The 18,188-nt window shown below is 29.6% G+C and overlaps 1 protein-coding gene across 1 annotated transcript; it reads left to right on the top strand.

Moving 5' to 3' along the window:
- The first annotated feature begins 1,075 nt into the window (after positions 1 to 1,075).
- On the top strand, positions 1,076 to 1,872 carry LOC120187590 (low temperature-induced protein lt101.2). The gene is made up of 2 exons (XM_039191283.1): positions 1,076 to 1,156; positions 1,789 to 1,872. Exons 1-2 carry the CDS (start codon positions 1,076 to 1,078, stop codon positions 1,870 to 1,872), a joined length of 165 nt encoding a protein of 54 aa, XP_039047214.1.
- Positions 1,873 to 18,188: the final 16,316 nt, after the last annotated feature.

Here is an 18,188-nt window from a genome sequence, read left to right as displayed (position 1 = left end):
TAGAGCTTAAATCCTCGCAAAGCTTCCATCAAGCTCAAAACCACCATTAGAGAATAGAGTAAACTTTTTAATAGAGCTCATGATCCATAGATCATGATTCTTACCTCTTGATTTTCATATTGGAGAAGAACGAAAGAAAGATGGAGCCTTTGATTTTTTTTTTCTTAAGAGAATAAGAAGAAAATAAGAGCTAAATGAAGGCTAAGAAAAAGGAAGAATAAAGTTGTTGGGTGCTAGTCCTTCCTTAAACATAATCGACTTCAAAACTTATTTATTTTTGTTCTCTGATTTCTAAGTGCAAAGTTGAAAAATATCTTTAAAAATATATATATTTTAAAATATTTCTTTTAAAAGGAGATTTTATAGATGTTTAATCATACACTACTTCAAATTATCAATGATGATTTTATATCAAAATTAAGTATTTAAAAAATTGAATATATACTTTTTCAAATAAAAAATTATTTAATTTAATGACTGTTTCAATAGTATGAAAGTGGAAAAAATGTGATTATAACAATATTAGTTACTACATTAAAGTAACAGCATTTTTTAAATTGAATTATTATTTGTTTAGCTTGTATCACGAGATATATATTAAAATTTTAATTATTAATAAACAACGGTATCTTAAATAATTTTTTCACTCATTTTCATATAAATAATATTATCTAATGTAAATATCTTTTTGTTATTAGTATTAGATAATTAAAAATATAATATTTATTAAAAAAGTTTTTTAATCATTAATAATTTATATAAATTATATAAAAATAATTATTCAAACTCAACAACTTTTGAAAAAAAAATATCCCAATATTTCTTTACACTACTTGGCCTAATTTTAAAATTTATGAATATAATCCAAATACGAATCTAACAAAACTCAGGAAATTGAGGGATCGAATGAAAACAGATTGCAAGTATTATATTAAGTCATCACGAGTAAAAGTAAAGCTGGGTACGTGTCAGTCACATTGCCACGTTGAGATCCTGCATTGATATTGGGGACACCTGTCCTTAGAGCCTGCTATTTTAAAGGAACAAATGGAGAAGTTTGGGGTTACTTTTGGAAATGGGTTCAGAGACTTTCCTTGAAGTGATTCTTGCTGTTCTCCTTCCTCCCGTTGGAGTCTTCCTTCGTTATGGCTGTGGGGTAATTCACTTCTCTTTTCATTCATCTTTATGCCTACGCTGTTATTATTTTCACGCTGTTATTATTTTCACAGTTAGAAGATTTAGAAATATAAGATAAAATATACAAGTAATCTTTTATTCTTTCTTTTATTAAATCTTAGAAGATTATAAGATGTTATTTTATTAAGTGTTCTAATTATTAAAAAACTACAAAATAATCACTCAATTATTTATATATTTTAAATTTGTCTATTTTTACTAAAATATTGACTATTACTTCAGCTGAACATTGATTTATTGACTCGGATATCACAAAATATGATTTTAGAACCGTTTGATTTGTACAACCATTTAAAATTTTGAGATCATATTGTATTATATATCGGTCATCAAATTAGCATCCAACTTTTGAGTATTTTAAAAAAAATTATAATATATAAATAGTCGAATTATTATTTTATAATTTTTAATAGTCGATATTGAAAACAAAAAACAATGATATATAGTCTGAGATTATTTTATAATGTTAGTAATAGACTGATTCGATAAAACAATCTCTGAAAATCAGAGACCATTTATGTGCCAGACTTTTAAGTTTCAATATTTTTTTCTTTCAAATTCTAACATAATGAAACTTGCGGGGATTTGCAGGCGGAATTCTGGATATGTTTGGTGTTGACATTATTGGGTTATATTCCAGGAATTATTTACGCTATTTATGTATTAGTTGGATAACAAAGTGCTGAGATTTTCGCTGTTCTTTTTTAGTTTTCTATGTTGATGAAGCAGCTAGATTTTGGTGTTTTTTTATAGAGATTATATGTGGTTCAGTTATTAATAATATTAGTTAAATAATATTTTCTTCCATTTAATTATTAACTACTAAAGTTAATTTAGTTTCTCAATTTAATTAATCAATAAATTACCCAGATTAATACGAAAATGTCATTCTATTGCCGAGAATAAAAGATTTCGAGAAAAAGTTTCATGTAAATTACAAATGGACATTTTGGTTTTGATTTTAGATAACTTAAAATTTCATATCATTTTTAAATTATCGAGTTAAATTATGTTCAGTGTAATATGATTCAATCTAATTGATTTCATTGAAATTCACTATAAAATTTACTATAATTATAAAGTTTGGTAGAATAATAGTAATACATTATAGTATTTTTCTTATGTCTTTAACACATAATTCTCTCATTATAATAAGAGTTGAAAAATCATTTTTTATCCACTTTTTCTCAATGATTTAAAAAAAAATTGATTACTCTTATTTTTATTTAATTAAGATGTGATTATAGGTTAATTGTTGTTAATAATAAACATGATATGTGACGTGATAGTTGGTATAATCACACATTTGATCCTTATTATTACATATTCTCTTAATTTAATTTAATTGTACTTTTAAATAAAGTTTGACATAAAATATATATTTTTAAATAAAAATAAAATATTTTTAAATAAAATATTCTTCCAATTTGTTTTCTTTTATTTTCTTTTAATCAAATATGACCCATGTCACTATTTGATTGATGAAAATAAATATATTAAATTAAAAATAAAGTTCAACCAAATGGTGACACGTGACATTAGAGGTGAGCAAAAAATTTGACTCGACTTAAAGAATCAATTTTTTTGACTCAATTCTTGAAAGCTTGACTCGAATTAACTTTGAGTTATAATTTCATAAACTCGACTCAAAAAAAATTCAAGTTCAAATCGAGTGCTAAAATACCATTCGAATAACTAGAAAATTTTAGAAATTAGTGGATTGTTTGAAAAAATAATGAAGAACTGCATAGGTTTTGTATATGGTTATAAAAGATCATTTAAATTGGAATCAAGTAATATCATAATATTATAAATATTTATAATTAAATTTAAACAGAAACTCAAAAATTTGATTCGACTCGACTCTAAAAAATTCAAGTCAACTTCGAGTTGTAAAATAGGACGCTTCAACTCGAACAACTCGCATTTTTTTACTCGAATCCACTTGGCTCAATCGAACACTCACTCATGCATGGCATGACATGTGACGTCATTCGGTTGAAGGATTAAATTTATTTTAATTTATTAAAAGTATAACTAAATTGAGAGAATATGCAAATAGTAAGGACTAAATATGTGATTATATAAAAAATATTAACTATTGTTAACGACAGTTAACTCGAGGTGACCACATCTTAATTAAATAAAAACGAAAGTGATCATATCTTATGTTTTTTTAAATTAATGACTAAAAAAAGATAAAACTATAAATGTAAGTGATTTTCCATATAATTAATCCTATAATAAATTTTCAAAGAGTATCGACAGAAGCAATTAATTAATAGATTCATGTTTATATACGGCAAAATTGTTGAGATAATTATCTGTACTTTTTTTATTTTATAAAATAATGTACCCAAAATATTATTTCATCAAATATGATGATTATTACATACCAAGTGGAAGACGCATAGGAGTTCGGCCGCATAGAAAATACGCTGGGAAGATAATATATCTCCAGTTCAAGCCAGGTAAAATGTATGAAAGATATCTCCAGTTCAAGCCAGGTAAAATGTATGAAAGATATCTCCAGTTCAAGCCACAGTTCAAGCCAGGTAAAACGTATGAAAGGTAATATATCTTCAATCTCACGGGGTGACGTCGAGATCACAATGTGTATGAAAAATAATATATTTTTAGTCTTACGGGATGAGGTCAGGATCACAATACGTTTTCTGACATTCACTAACGAGAAATCAGTCAAGATTACAATACGTCTTCTCATCTGATTTTCACTAACGAGAGATCAATCAGGTACTTTATTAAGAAGTTTGCATACATGTAATTGACCGGGAAAATTTGATTCATGTGACCTGTCAACCTATGTTAATTGGCCTTTCCCATGTAATCTAAGTTCTTATAACCTGCCAACCTACTTAACCAACTTGAACATTAAAAAAAAAGGTCAACTGTATACATATATATATATGGGAATGAACATCATAAAATAAAATAAAAAAATAGAAAATTGAAACAAAGAGTATTTACTAGAGCGACTATCTGCGGAAAAAGAAAACAGAAGAATGATAGAGGGAATATTTCAAAAACCTTGATGCGTCTTTTTCTGTTATTCTGAGTAAATATTATACGACAAATTTATATAATTTTTTATATTTTATCACATATTATTCTATTAAATATTATTTTCAAATATATTAAAATGATTCAGATAAAAGAGTGGTCGAAAGATTTTTTTTAAATCAAGTTGTTGGAAGAAACGATCAAGTAAGTGTGAAGAAATTTTAATTGAAGTGTTTTACGATTTATTATCATGTTAATATCATTTTTATAATATTTATAGTTGTATTTTATGATTTATTGTTAATCTAATGTAAATGTTATTTTTGCAATATTTTTATAATATCATTTTATGATTTATTATTATCTTGTTATATATCATATTATAATAATTTAAGTATTTGTATTTCTTTATTATAAATAAAATATTTAATATGTAGAGAAAATAAGCAAATTTTTTTCATGATTGTCCATTATAAATGACAGATTATGAAAAATAAGGTCAGAGTTGTTTTCAATCTGAAAAACCGATAAATATGATGTTTAAAAGGAACATTACATTTGTAAAAATGAAGCATATTATAGAAAGAAAATATCAAGCTACAATTGATGGTTTGATGTATAGGTTTATGATATGTCCTATTCCAGTTAGGTATGCTACATTATCACTTGAAGAAGATGATGATATTGGAACTATGATTGGATTACATGACTCAACAAATATTGCAATTTTTGAGTTATTTGTTGAGGTGAATAAGATATTTGATATTCTTGGGTTATCAAAAAATGTGGTTGGAAATTTGTCTCAAATGACTTTTGGAAGTGACTTTGAGGACCTGGCATACATGTCGGTATACAATTTTATGAGGCTATTGGATAGTGCAAATGAAGTCAGTGGGACATCTACAGTAGCAGGGTATGGGAAAAGAAATGTACATCATTCAAAATTGATTGTTGACGTTTACGTCGAAAATTGATGGAGAAAAATACATGATGATTCCAATGAAAATGAAGAAACATAGGAACCCATTTTGGCTGACGATGATAATTTTTGTGGTGGTGGTGAACTTGATTTGACCATAGATGAAGTTTTGACATCGTATATACCTACCCTCACATGTACAAGAATTCCGAGAAAAAAACATGATGCGATGAGCGCACATGAATTCTGAGACATGCCACATTTAATTCTATACCACATGGCTGAATCATTCAAAAACTCGAGTGAGTTATCAGTTTGGATGCAATTTAGTGGGAAAAATGAAGCTACATTGATGATTAAAGAGTATATCATCAAAGGTAATGTTGATTTTCATGTTGCAGAGTCTATCCAAAAAATCATATATATGAAGTGTGCTAAATATGGCCTAGAGTGTAAGTAGAAAATTAGAGTGTCAAAAATTTAGAGGCAAGAAGCCTGGGTCATCATAAGATACAATGGCTCATCTCGGAAATCATATAGAAGACTCAAACCATGTCTGTATACAACCCAAAAGGTCAACTTGTTCCAAGGAAGATAATGTTTCATAGACTCTTTTGGGCATTCAAGTCATGTATAGAAGAATTTTCATTTTGCAAACGTATTATTCAAGTAGATAGTACATGGTTGTACGGTCAATATAAGCATATATTGTTGATAACAGTTAGGTGAGATGGTCAATGAAATATCTTCCCCATTGCATTCGTCATTATTTAATGAGAGACAACTGAGGCTTAGGATTTCGTTTTGACTAATCTACGTAAGTGCGTTATTCGAGAAGATGGTGTCTATTTGATATCCGATCAAGAAAAAAACATCTTGGTGACAATTGAACAACCAGGAAGTCATTGGATACCTTCACATGCATATCCCACATATTGTATTCATCATATTAGTAAGAATAGTATCGATAAATTTTATAAGGTCTGCATTCGGAGTGAGATAGTAAGCATGAGTAAGTTTCATTTTTAACATGTGTATTCATTTATGTGTTTTTTTAGATGATGTTAACACAATATATATTATAAAATAGGATATGAACTATGTCAATCAAATTTTGATAAAAGGTTGAGAACTTAAAGGTTTATAGTGAGAATATATAGAAGTGGGCTTCGAAAATCAAGCAAGAAAAATGGTCGCAAGCATACCATGATGGTCGGTAATACATAACCATGACAACAAACCTTGCTAAGGCCCATTAATTCAATACAAACAGGTACACATCATCTCCCAAGCGAGTGTGATGAAAGAGATGTACTTTAGATTGGCTAAGGTTTGCGTTTTTTGATAAATAAAGGTAAAATTTGGACTCCTACAATGATGTACGCAATTGAAATAAATAAGTGATTGGAAACCTCAATTCTTGTTCATAACTTCAACCAAATTGACATATTTTGTTGTGACATGCATACATTGCAACGAAAGAATGAGAGCAACAAACATTTAGAGTTGATTTACAATAAAAATGGTGTGATTGTGATCGCTTTCAAGCATGGAGATATTCGTGTGCTCATGCTGTCGCTACATGTATGCATGATGGAATAAGTGTGTAAAGTTATGTTGATGGGTGCTTTTACATATAGAGGATATTAAATGTCTACAATTATGAGTTCAGGCATATCCCAAATGAACCATATTAGGTAAAAATGATCATGATGAATGGCTATCAAATTCAATGCTTCATAGAAGTCCAAAGGGTCGACCTGATTTCATTTGTATTTATATCAGTATGGATATTCATAATAGAGAGAAAGATTAACCGAAGAAATGTTGATTATGTAAGGGTGAAGGTCATTCAAAAAGATTGTCCAAATCTACCAAGATATAGGCCTTAGTAATCATCTTATTCGTATTTGAATGCATATTTGAATTAATGTTTTGTTTTTTAATTACTTTTTTGGATGAGTGTGATAGATTTTCACAAATTTATTTTAAATGAATGTTTGTAAACTCTGTAATTTGAACTTAATCGTTTAATAATTTTAAATCAACATAATTATAATTTAATCTTAATAATATTTGTATACATTTAAATTAAACCATCATTTGAATAATATTTTATTTTATATTTATTATTCATACAAAAAGTTATGGATTGTTTACAATTTTTATCGGTGTCGAGGTGTTGTGGAATGATAATATCAAAGCACATGTCAATTACGTTGTGGTTGATCAATAGTCTAGTAGCTAACATCCTCATTCACTAAGGGTATATGATATGGTGTTATAAATATATGGTCACCACTTTACTATCCCATCTCCAGTGGAAACACTAAATAACAAATAGTCATATTTGACATCATCAATGTCATGTTATAAAAATCATATGTTGGTTCAAACATGGGAGAGTATATGGATGATTGAGTATGAAGAAACTTGGATTTGTACGTTGCAACATCAGAATCATGAATGTTGGATGAAATGATCACATATCGCCTAAAGATCGTGATAAGCTATTATCCACTAGTGTTGTTTCCACGTTATGGTGAGATAAACTCTCACTTCGACTCGAACTAGATTTTTCGACTTCACCAAATTTTTTCTTATATTGTATAAATTGTCGTATTTCTCTCATTGTTGTCAAGTATAGCTTTTGATTATCCCAATACTAATTAAGGTAATCCAAAATCTGAAAATCCAAAGTCATCATCTTGAATAGGAGTAAGATCTGGTAAGTATGAAGCCTTGTTTGTAATACCCCAAGTATCAGGTTGAGGAGCAGTTTATGCGGGCGATGTTGCTAAAGTTTCTTAATCTGAAACAAGGCAATCGAGCAGTACATGAGTACGAGGTTGAGTATAACAAGCTGAGTCATTTTGCTATTAAGGTAGTTCCCAATGATAAGGCTCGACGTAATTGGTTCATCGAGGGTTTGAGGCCAAAGTTGAAAGAGATGATGATGGCTTTAAACTTGCCTAGTTTGCAAGATGTAACACCCATAACCCGTATAATTATACCTTTACAGATTATAGATGTCACTCGAATTTTAAAAAAACCATTTAATATTTTCTAAAGTGATTTAAAATTTATTTCCTTAAAATGGTAAATGATATTATATAAATATCATATCATATGAATATTGTTTCATTATAACAAATTTAAAACAAAAGATTTTTTAATGAATAATTAATAGTAAACAGTAACAGTGAACAGTACCCATGAACAGTGAACATTGTATCAATGCACTGCTATAGTAACATGAACAGTGTACCAATGCACAAAACATCGAATTAAGATCATGTATCGATGCACTGCTACAGTAATTTCCGAAAAATACATATAAAACTCATAAAAATTTAACCTTTCATCACTATAAAATTTACCATTTTGTTTCCAAATTTATTCAACAAAACAAATTGAATATTATTAATTACATGCCACTTTCCAAGTCAAATTCCATCATAGGATGTCTTACTGATATTGAAATATAATCCTCGATGCTTGATGTCGTTTTGATTTCTTTACTCCACTACTGGCTTTTTACCTATGAGAGAAAATCATCACACGCTAAATATAAACTTAGTGAGGAAAATTAAAACAATATACAATGCAATAAATTCATGCATGAATTTCAATGAAAAATTTCAAAATGCCATAAAATCATGTTATTTTCATATCCAATATTTTACCATGATCAAAATAATATAACTGAGTATAAAATTTCTTACCAATATACTTGCCATTTATTTCATAAGCTCGTAAGCTTAATTTCATGCTTACCATTTATTAACCAATAATCTATAAAACCATAGACAATAGCCCAATATCAACCCTGAGGACCCTGGTACGCGAGTCAAATACATGCACCGTAGTGCTAACCCGAGTATGACACATAAGGTCGTGTCCACCATCTGTACTAGGTATCCTTAAGTACTGTCCCGAATATGATACATAAGGTCGTGCCCACCATATACACTAGGTATCCTTTAGTATATTCCCGAATATGCAGCCTGCTGCTAGACTCTATGGCATGCAACTATACCCTGTCCCTCAATGACTTACTTGGCCGTACAGTCTATTTTATTTGATCAATCCATGGCAAAGTATATTATCAACATTTAACATTGGGCAGTTCATACCCGAAATAACATTCATGATAAAAATCATATATGTTCATGATAACAACATATGCAAAAATCAATGATCAATGCATTTTATTTTCAACCTTTGACATATTTAGAATATATCAAATATATGATAAATGACATAAATATTATGTAAACATAAACAAGGTCGACTTATAGTAAGTCTTCCTGATGATGTATAAAACATACATGTATAATTTCATGCATGTATTGCACTCACCTTGACACTTTATAATTTCCAAAAATATGTGCCTCACTATTGTCCACAATAACCCTTTTCTTTTATACTAGAATCATTTTGAACACCGAGTAAATCACGATCTGTTCAAAATATAAATTCATATCCATATATATGTTAGTATTGTACTAACATAAATACATTTCCAAAATAAATTCCATAATCATACTTGAAACTCATTTTCTATCAAAATACTTAACTCTTAATGATTCCTTTTTTTTAACATTGGAACCAATTTTTTTCCAATTTACACAAAATGGTCCCTCACCATTTTATCACTTAGAATTTCAATACAAAAATTCTAGTATTGAAATTATTACCATTCAAATGCTTTTACCAAAAACATAATTACATTTAAGTACCCCAACTATGCAAATGTTGTACTTAAATCACCAATCTTTTCAAACTTCCAAAATAGTCATATTTCACATCTAACACTCATTTCAATTCCAAAACAACATTTTCTAGCATAGTACATCACTTATATATCACTTACACAACAACCCATAAATTTTCCAAAATTTACGAATTGATCCCCAACTTTTCAAAACTTACAAAATAGTCCTCAGATTTTCTAAGGCTTGTAAAATACTTCCTTCATCATTTCCAACCCATATATAATTTTTCCATATTTTTTCTCACTCAAACCATTCATGCCCGAAAATTTAAAGAACAAGTTCTAGAAAGATTAAACATGTTCTAATCATCTTTCATTCTTGAATATGAATCAACTACCTCACAAACATCAAGATCCATCATTAATTTCATGATCCCTTATATGAACACAAACCCTTAGATTTGGGATCTTTGCACACCAACAAGATTATCATGCAATATTGGTACCAAATGATAGGGTTTTTCGCATATAACAATTTTCTATTTACAACATACTCAAAATCCTAGATAAATTGCTTGAAAATTGAGTTGAAGCTTTCTCTTACCTTAGGAGAAAACCCACGGCAGCTTGGATGAGGAAGAAGCTGAAAATGCTCCACCATTATTGATAGTCTAATATTAAATAATCCATCACATGGCATAATATCACATAATGGCATATTTTTATTCAAATCAATAGGAAATTCCATTTTTGCCATTAATGAATCTTCATATTCACCATAAAACCTATACACCTCATCCTTATCATCTTTCAAAGTCAAAGATGAATTATTTTGACTTTAATTTACGAAAATTCCCATGAATTTTCAAAAATTACGTTTTAGTCACTAAATTCCACTGTTTTGGTTAAATATGAAAAATTGCACATTTCCAAACCAAATTTCTCTTATCAAAATATTAAAATAATAATTCCAACCATTTTATAACATTCTTCAAATTTTTGTAAAATTCCAACTCCATCTGAAATTACCGATTCCTTACCGGCTTTAACCATTTCTCATTTTTCTTTACTAAAATTCCAAATCCAAAAATATAATTTTCATAAAACCCCACTCTCAAGAGTAAACTATCTATTTATGGAATAAAATTCTTTTTAGGAACCTTATCACTTAATTCCCTAAAATTTCTTCCAAGTTTTATACTTTGACCATCAAACTTTCAAAAGTTACATTTTAGTCCCTAACCAAAATTTGGGGTATTGTTTTATCATGTCATGCTCTCTTTCCCACGTAGCTTCATCGACTTTATGATTTCTCCAAAGCACTTTAACAAGGGGAATTGTCTTGCAATGTAGTTCTTTGATTTCTCGAGCAAAGATCCGAACTGGTTCTTCTTCATAAGTTAAGTCTGGTCGGATTTCAATTTTCTCTGCTGCAATGACATGTGAAGGATTTGATCGATACTTTCTAAGCATCGAACATGAAACACATTATGAGCCTTATCTAATTCTGGAGGTAATGCTAATTGATACGCCACCAGTCCGACTCTCTTTAATATTTCATAAGGTCCAATGAATCTTGGACTAAATTTTCCTTTGCGCCCAAAACAAAATATCTTTTTCCAAGGTGATACTTTAAGAAAAACTTTATCGTATTCATGGAATTCAATCACTTTTCGCTTCAAATCTGCATAAGACTTCTGACGATCAGCAGAAATCTTGAGATTATCTTGAATTATCCTCACTTTATCCTCAACCTCATTCAATAAATCAGGACCAAAAAGATTTCGATCTTTTAACTCAAACCAATTTAATGGTGTCCGACACTTTCTTCCGTATAAAGCTTCATAAGGAGCCATCTTGATATTAGAATGGTACCTGTTATTGTAAGCAAATTCTGCTAAAGGCAAATACTTTTCCCAAGATCCTTCAAATCAATCACACATGCCCTCAACATATCCTCCAATGTCTGGATAGTCCACTTAGACTGACCATCCGTCTGTGGATGAAATATCGTACTGAAATTCAATCGAGTACCCAAAGTTTATGCAAAGAATTCCAAAATCTTGAAGTAAACCTTGGATCCTTGTCAGATTTGATTGAGATTGCCACTCCATGTAACCGAACTATCTCCTTGATATACAACTCTGCATATTTATCTAAGGCATAGTCCATTCGCACCGAAATGAAATGTGTCAATTTAGTTAACTGGTCAACTATCACCCATATGGAATCCTTCTTATTTGATGTCAATCGTAGCCCTGTGACAAAATCCATAGTAACTCTCTCCCACTTTCATTCTAGAATAGAAATTGGTTGTAACAATCCCAAAGGCACCTGATGTTCAGCTTTCACTCTCTGACATGTCAGACATGTAGCAACAAACTCAGAAATGGCTCTTTTCATACTCGACCACCAAAATCGACTCTTTACATCATGATACATCTTGCTCCCTCCTGGATGCATAGTCAGTGGACTATAATGTGCCTCAGAAAGAATATCTTTCTTCAACTCATCATCATGTGGAATACAAATTCTTCCTCGATAATACAGACATACATCTGACTTGACTTCAAAGTTTTTAGTTTCACCTTTTTCCACTAGTAAAATCTTTTCCAAGCATCTTTCATCTTTTCTTTATAGCTCTATTATCTGATTTATAAGCATCGGCTTTATTTTTAATTCAGCCAATAATGCGCCATTTTCTTTCAATAATAGTCGCACATCCATAGCTCGCAAAGCTGCAAAAGTTTTCCGACGAAGTGCATCTGCTACAACATTTGCTTTGCGTGGATGATAATCAATGATCAAATCATAATGCTTTAAAAGTTCTATCCATCTTCTCTGTCTCAAATTGAGCTCTTTTTGAGTCAACAAATATTTCAAGCTCTTATGATTCGTGTAGATGTGGCATCTCTAACCATACAAGTAATGACACCAAATCTTTATAGCAAAAACTATCGCTTCTAACTCAAGATCATGAGTAGGATAATTCCTTTCATGCATCTTTAATTATCGAGAAGCATATGCTACCACCTTACCATCTTGCATAAGTACACAACCCAAACCATTATGAGATGCATCACTATACACCACATACTCTTTGCCCGATTCTGGTTGTACCAACACTGGTGCTTCTGTTAAAATCTTCCTTATAGCTTCAAAACTCTCTTGACATTTTTCATTCCAAGCAAATGAAACATCCTTTCACAAAAGCTTGGTCAAAGGAGAAGCAATCATCGAAAAGTTTTTCACAAACCTTCGATAATAACCAGTAAGTTCCAAAAACTTTGGACCTCTGAACATTCTTTGGAGGTTTCCACTCCAATATTGCTTGAATTTTTTTATACCTTCTGTCGAGACAACATAACCAAGAAAAACAACTTCTGATAGCCAAAACTCACACTTTGACATTTTGGAATATAACTTTTTACCCTTAATTATCTCGAGCACAATACGAATATGAACCTCATGCTCTATCTTTGTATTTGAGTATACCTGAATATCATCAATATATACCACCTCAACTGATTTAAGTAAGGTTGAAATATTCGATTCATCAAAATCCATGAATACTGCTAGAACATTTTTCAAACCAAACGGTTTTACTACAAACTCGTAGTGTCTATACTGTTTCCTGAAAACTATCTTTGGAACATACTCTTTAAAATTTTAACTGGTGATATCCCATTCTAATATCAATTTTAGAAAACATTGTTGCTCATTTTAAGCTGATAAAACAAGTCATCAATCCTCAAAATAGGATATTTGTTATTGATAATTACTGTATTTAACTATCGATAATTTATGCATAATCGCACATATACATTTTTTTTAAACAACACAGGTTCAACCCAATGTGAACTACTCGGTCTAATGTGTCCTCAATCTATCAATTCTTGCAATTAGTTCTTTATTCTCTTAGCTTAATCACAACCATTCGATATGAACTCATAGATACAGGATTAATGCCTTAATAACTATGAATATTAAATTCCACCTCTCAATATGGAGGTAACCCATAAAAAATAAATCTAAAAAGACTTATGGAAACTCCCAAGTTATGGAAATATCATATGATTTTACTTCAGTCACCTTAGCTAGAAAAGTTATGCATCCTTTTTATATCATCTTAATCATATCCATTGTTGATATCACGTTAATGATATTTCACTTTTTCATCAATCATTAAAAATTTTAATTTCTCTGCATTTTTAAATTAATTGCTTCTTGCGAATATTAACCCAACCTTAATGCATAGACAACCACTCATGATCAAAATAATCTAAAACTCATTAATGTTAATCCCATAATATTCACCGATAACATAAGGTCATGAATCTTTATCGGACATTTACTATTTGTCCAACTAAAACTTGTATCATAACCGTGACCTATGGGTGTTCCGCCATAATATCACTCGATATCAAGTAGAATTGAATATTTCTACTTTGGAATCTTTATTTAATTCTTAAGGAAATCTGTATAACATTTCCGGATCCAAAATAATATTTTTGAACAGTTGAAACATTTTTACTCTCAAATGAAAGTCTCAATGTTCACATCGTTCAGCAAGAAAACTTGACAAATTTATAGTAATAACTTCATAGTAGTTAATGCTAAAATCACACTTGTAAACAAATTTACTCATTTTTCTTATCACTACGAACTTGACACGTTTCAAGTTCTTGAGATTCAATTTCGATGTGTACCATAATTCTTTGCAGCATTGAAGGTTAGACAATCCATTTTCTCATATTTACCTTCACATGGTAACTCTATCCAGTTTTATGGATTTGATATATATTCTCAATCCAACTCATAACCATTTGATTCACTAATAACTCAACTTTCTGTAAACTTTTTAGTGGAAATCATATTTACCACTTATTCAATTTCTCTTACTCAAATCATCAAAGTTTTAAACAATTTAATGCTTAGCTTAAATATTTCTCACTTATTTAAGCTTACCTGGAGAACCTCAGAATCATTACTAGATTCAGAAATCTTCCTTGGATCCTCATCCGATTCAACTTTTCTTGTAAACCGTTCAAACTTTTTAATCGACTCTTCCAATTTAGAATTTTCATTAAAAACTATAGCATTTCTTCCACAAAATGAAGAAAAATCCCTTACAACATCCACCCTTCCAAGGTGTTTTACATAAGTCATGTTGGTCCCTTTTTGTCGATTTCAATGTCGACCTTCTTTTCAACAATTTCAACTTTCTTACCTTTGTCATTAATTCCAACATCTGAACATAGTCAGAATCATCATACATTAGTAAAGAGTAACTTTACTCCCTATAAGCATTATCACAGTATATATACAACTATCAGTAACTTTTGACAACCTAGTGGCATGTATACACCTTTTTAACTTAAAACAAACTCGGTTTAGTCCTAGAATCGGCTAAACCTGTAGCTCTGATGCCAATAAATGTAAAACCCATAACCCGTATAATTATACCTATACAGATTATAGATGTCACCCGAATTTTAGAAAAATCATTTAATATTTTCAAAAGTGATTTAAAATTTATTTCCTTAAAATGGTAAATGATATTATATAAATATCATATCATATGAATTTTTTTTCATTATAACAAATTTAAAACAAAAGATTTTTTATGAATAGTTAATAGTGAACAGTGAACATTGTATCGATGCACTGCTACAGTAACGTGAACAGTGTACCGGTGCACAAAACATCGAATTAAGAGCGTGTATCGATACACTGCTACAGTAATTTCTGAAAAATACATATAAAACTCATAAAAATTTAACCTTTCATCACTATAAAATTTACCATTTTGTTTCCAAATTTATTCAACAAAACAAATTGAATATTATTAATTACATGCCACTTTCTAAGTCAAATTCCATCATATGACGTCTTACTGATATTAAAATATACTCATCGATGTTTGATGTCGTTCTGATTTCTTTACTCCACTACTGACTTTTTACCTACGCGTGAAAATCATCACACGCTAAGTATAAACTTAGTGAGGCAAATTAAAACAATATACAGTGCAATACAATTCATGCATTAATTTCAATAAAAATTTTCAAAATGCAATAAAATCATGTTATTTTCATATTTTACCATGATCAAAATAATATAACTCAGTATAAAATTTCTTACCAATATACTTGCTATTTATTTCATAAGCTCATAAGCTTAATTTCATGCTTACCATTTATTAACCAATAATCTATAAAACCATAGACAATAGCCCAATATTAACCCTGAGGACCCTGGTACGTGAGTCAAATACATGCATCGTAGTGCTAACCCGAGTATGACACATAAGGTCGTGTCCACCATCTGTACTAGGTATCCTTAAGTAATGTCCCGAATATAACACATGAGGTCATGCCCACCATATACACTAGGAATCCTTTAGTGTATTCCCGAATATGCAGCCAGCTGCTGGACTTTATGGCATGCAAACTATACTCTGTCCCTCAATGACTTACTTGGGCGTTCAGTCTATTTTATTTGATCAATCCATGGCAAAGTATATTATCAATATTTAACATTGGGCAGTTCATACCCGAAATAATATTCAAGATAAAAATCATATATGTTCATGATAACATCATATGCAAAAATCAGTGATCAATGCATTTTATTTTCAACCTTTGACATATTTAGAATATATCAAATATATGATAAATGACATAAATATTATGCAACATAAACAAGGTCGACTTATCGCAAGTCTTCCTGATGATGTATAAAACATCCATGTATAATTTCATGCATGTGTTGCACTCACCTTGACACTTTATAATTTCCAAAAATATGTGCCTCACTATTGTCCACAATAACCCTTTTGAACACCGAGTAAATCACGATCTGTACAAAATATAAATTCATATCCATATATATGTTAGTATTGTACTAACATAAATATATTTCCAAAATAAATTCCATAATCATACTTGAAACTCATTTTCTATCAAAATACTTAACTCTTAATGATTCCTTTTTTTTTAACATTGGAACCAATTTTTTTCCAATTTACACAAAATGGTCCTTCACCATTTTATCACTTAGAATTTCAATACAAATATTCCTGTATTGAAATTATTACCATTCAAATGCTTTTACCAAAAGCATAATTACATTTAAGTACCCCAACTATGCAAATATTGTACTTAAATCACCAATCTTTTTAAACTTCCAAAATAGCCATATTTCACATCTAACACTCATTTCAATTCCAAAACAACATTTTCCAGCATAGTACATCACTTTTATATCACTTACACAACAACCCATAAATTTTCTAGAATTTACAAATTGATCCCTAACTTTTCAAAACTTACAAAATGGTCCTCAGATTTTCTAAGGCTTGTAAAATACTTCCTTCATCATTTCCAACCCATATATAATTTTTCCATAATTTTTCTCAGTCAAACCATTCATGCCCGAAAATTTAAAGAACAAGTTCTAGAAAGATTAAACATGTTCTAATCATCTTTCATGATTGAATATGAATCAACTACCTCATAAACATCAAAATCCATCATTAATTTCATGATCCCTTATATGAACACAAACCCTTAGATTTGGAATATTTGCACACCAACAAGATTATCATGCAATATTGGTACCAAATGATAGGGTTTTTCGTATATAACAATTTTCAATTTACAACATACTCAAAATCCTAGGTAAATTGCTTGAAAATTGAGTTGAAGCTTTCTCTTACCTTAGGAGAAAACCCACAGAAGCTTGGATGAGGAAGAAGCTGAAAATGCTACACCATTATTGATATTCTAATATTAAATAATCCATCACATGGCATAATATCACATAATGGCATCATTTTATTCAAATCAATAGGAAATTCCATTTTTGCCATTAATGAATCTCCATATTAACCATAAAACCTATACACCTCATCCTTATGATCTTTCAAAGTCAAAGATGAATTATTTTGACTTTAATTTACGAAAATTTCCATGAATTTTCAAAACTTATGTTTTAGTCACTAAATTCCACTGTTTTGGTTAAATCTGAAAAATTGCACATTTTCAAACCAAATTTCTCTGATCAAAATATTAAAATAATAATTCCAACCATTTTATAACATCCTTCAAATTTTTGTAAAATTCCATCTCCATATGAAATTATTGATTCCTTACCATCTTTAACTCTTTCTCATTTTTCTTTACTAAAATTCCAAATCCAAAAATATAATTTTCATAAAACCCCACTCTCAAGAGTAAACTATCTATTTATGGAATAAAATTATTTTTAGTAACTTTATCACTTAATTCCCTAAAATTTCTTCCAAGTTTTATACTTTGACCATCAAACTTT

This window comes from Hibiscus syriacus, unplaced genomic scaffold (genome assembly GCF_006381635.1).
Source record: "Hibiscus syriacus cultivar Baekdansim isolate YM2019G1 unplaced genomic scaffold, ASM638163v2 tig00113725_pilon, whole genome shotgun sequence".
In the NCBI taxonomy this organism is placed as follows: Eukaryota; Viridiplantae; Streptophyta; class Magnoliopsida; order Malvales; family Malvaceae; genus Hibiscus; species Hibiscus syriacus.
This window is presented reverse-complemented; position numbering and strand designations above follow the sequence as displayed.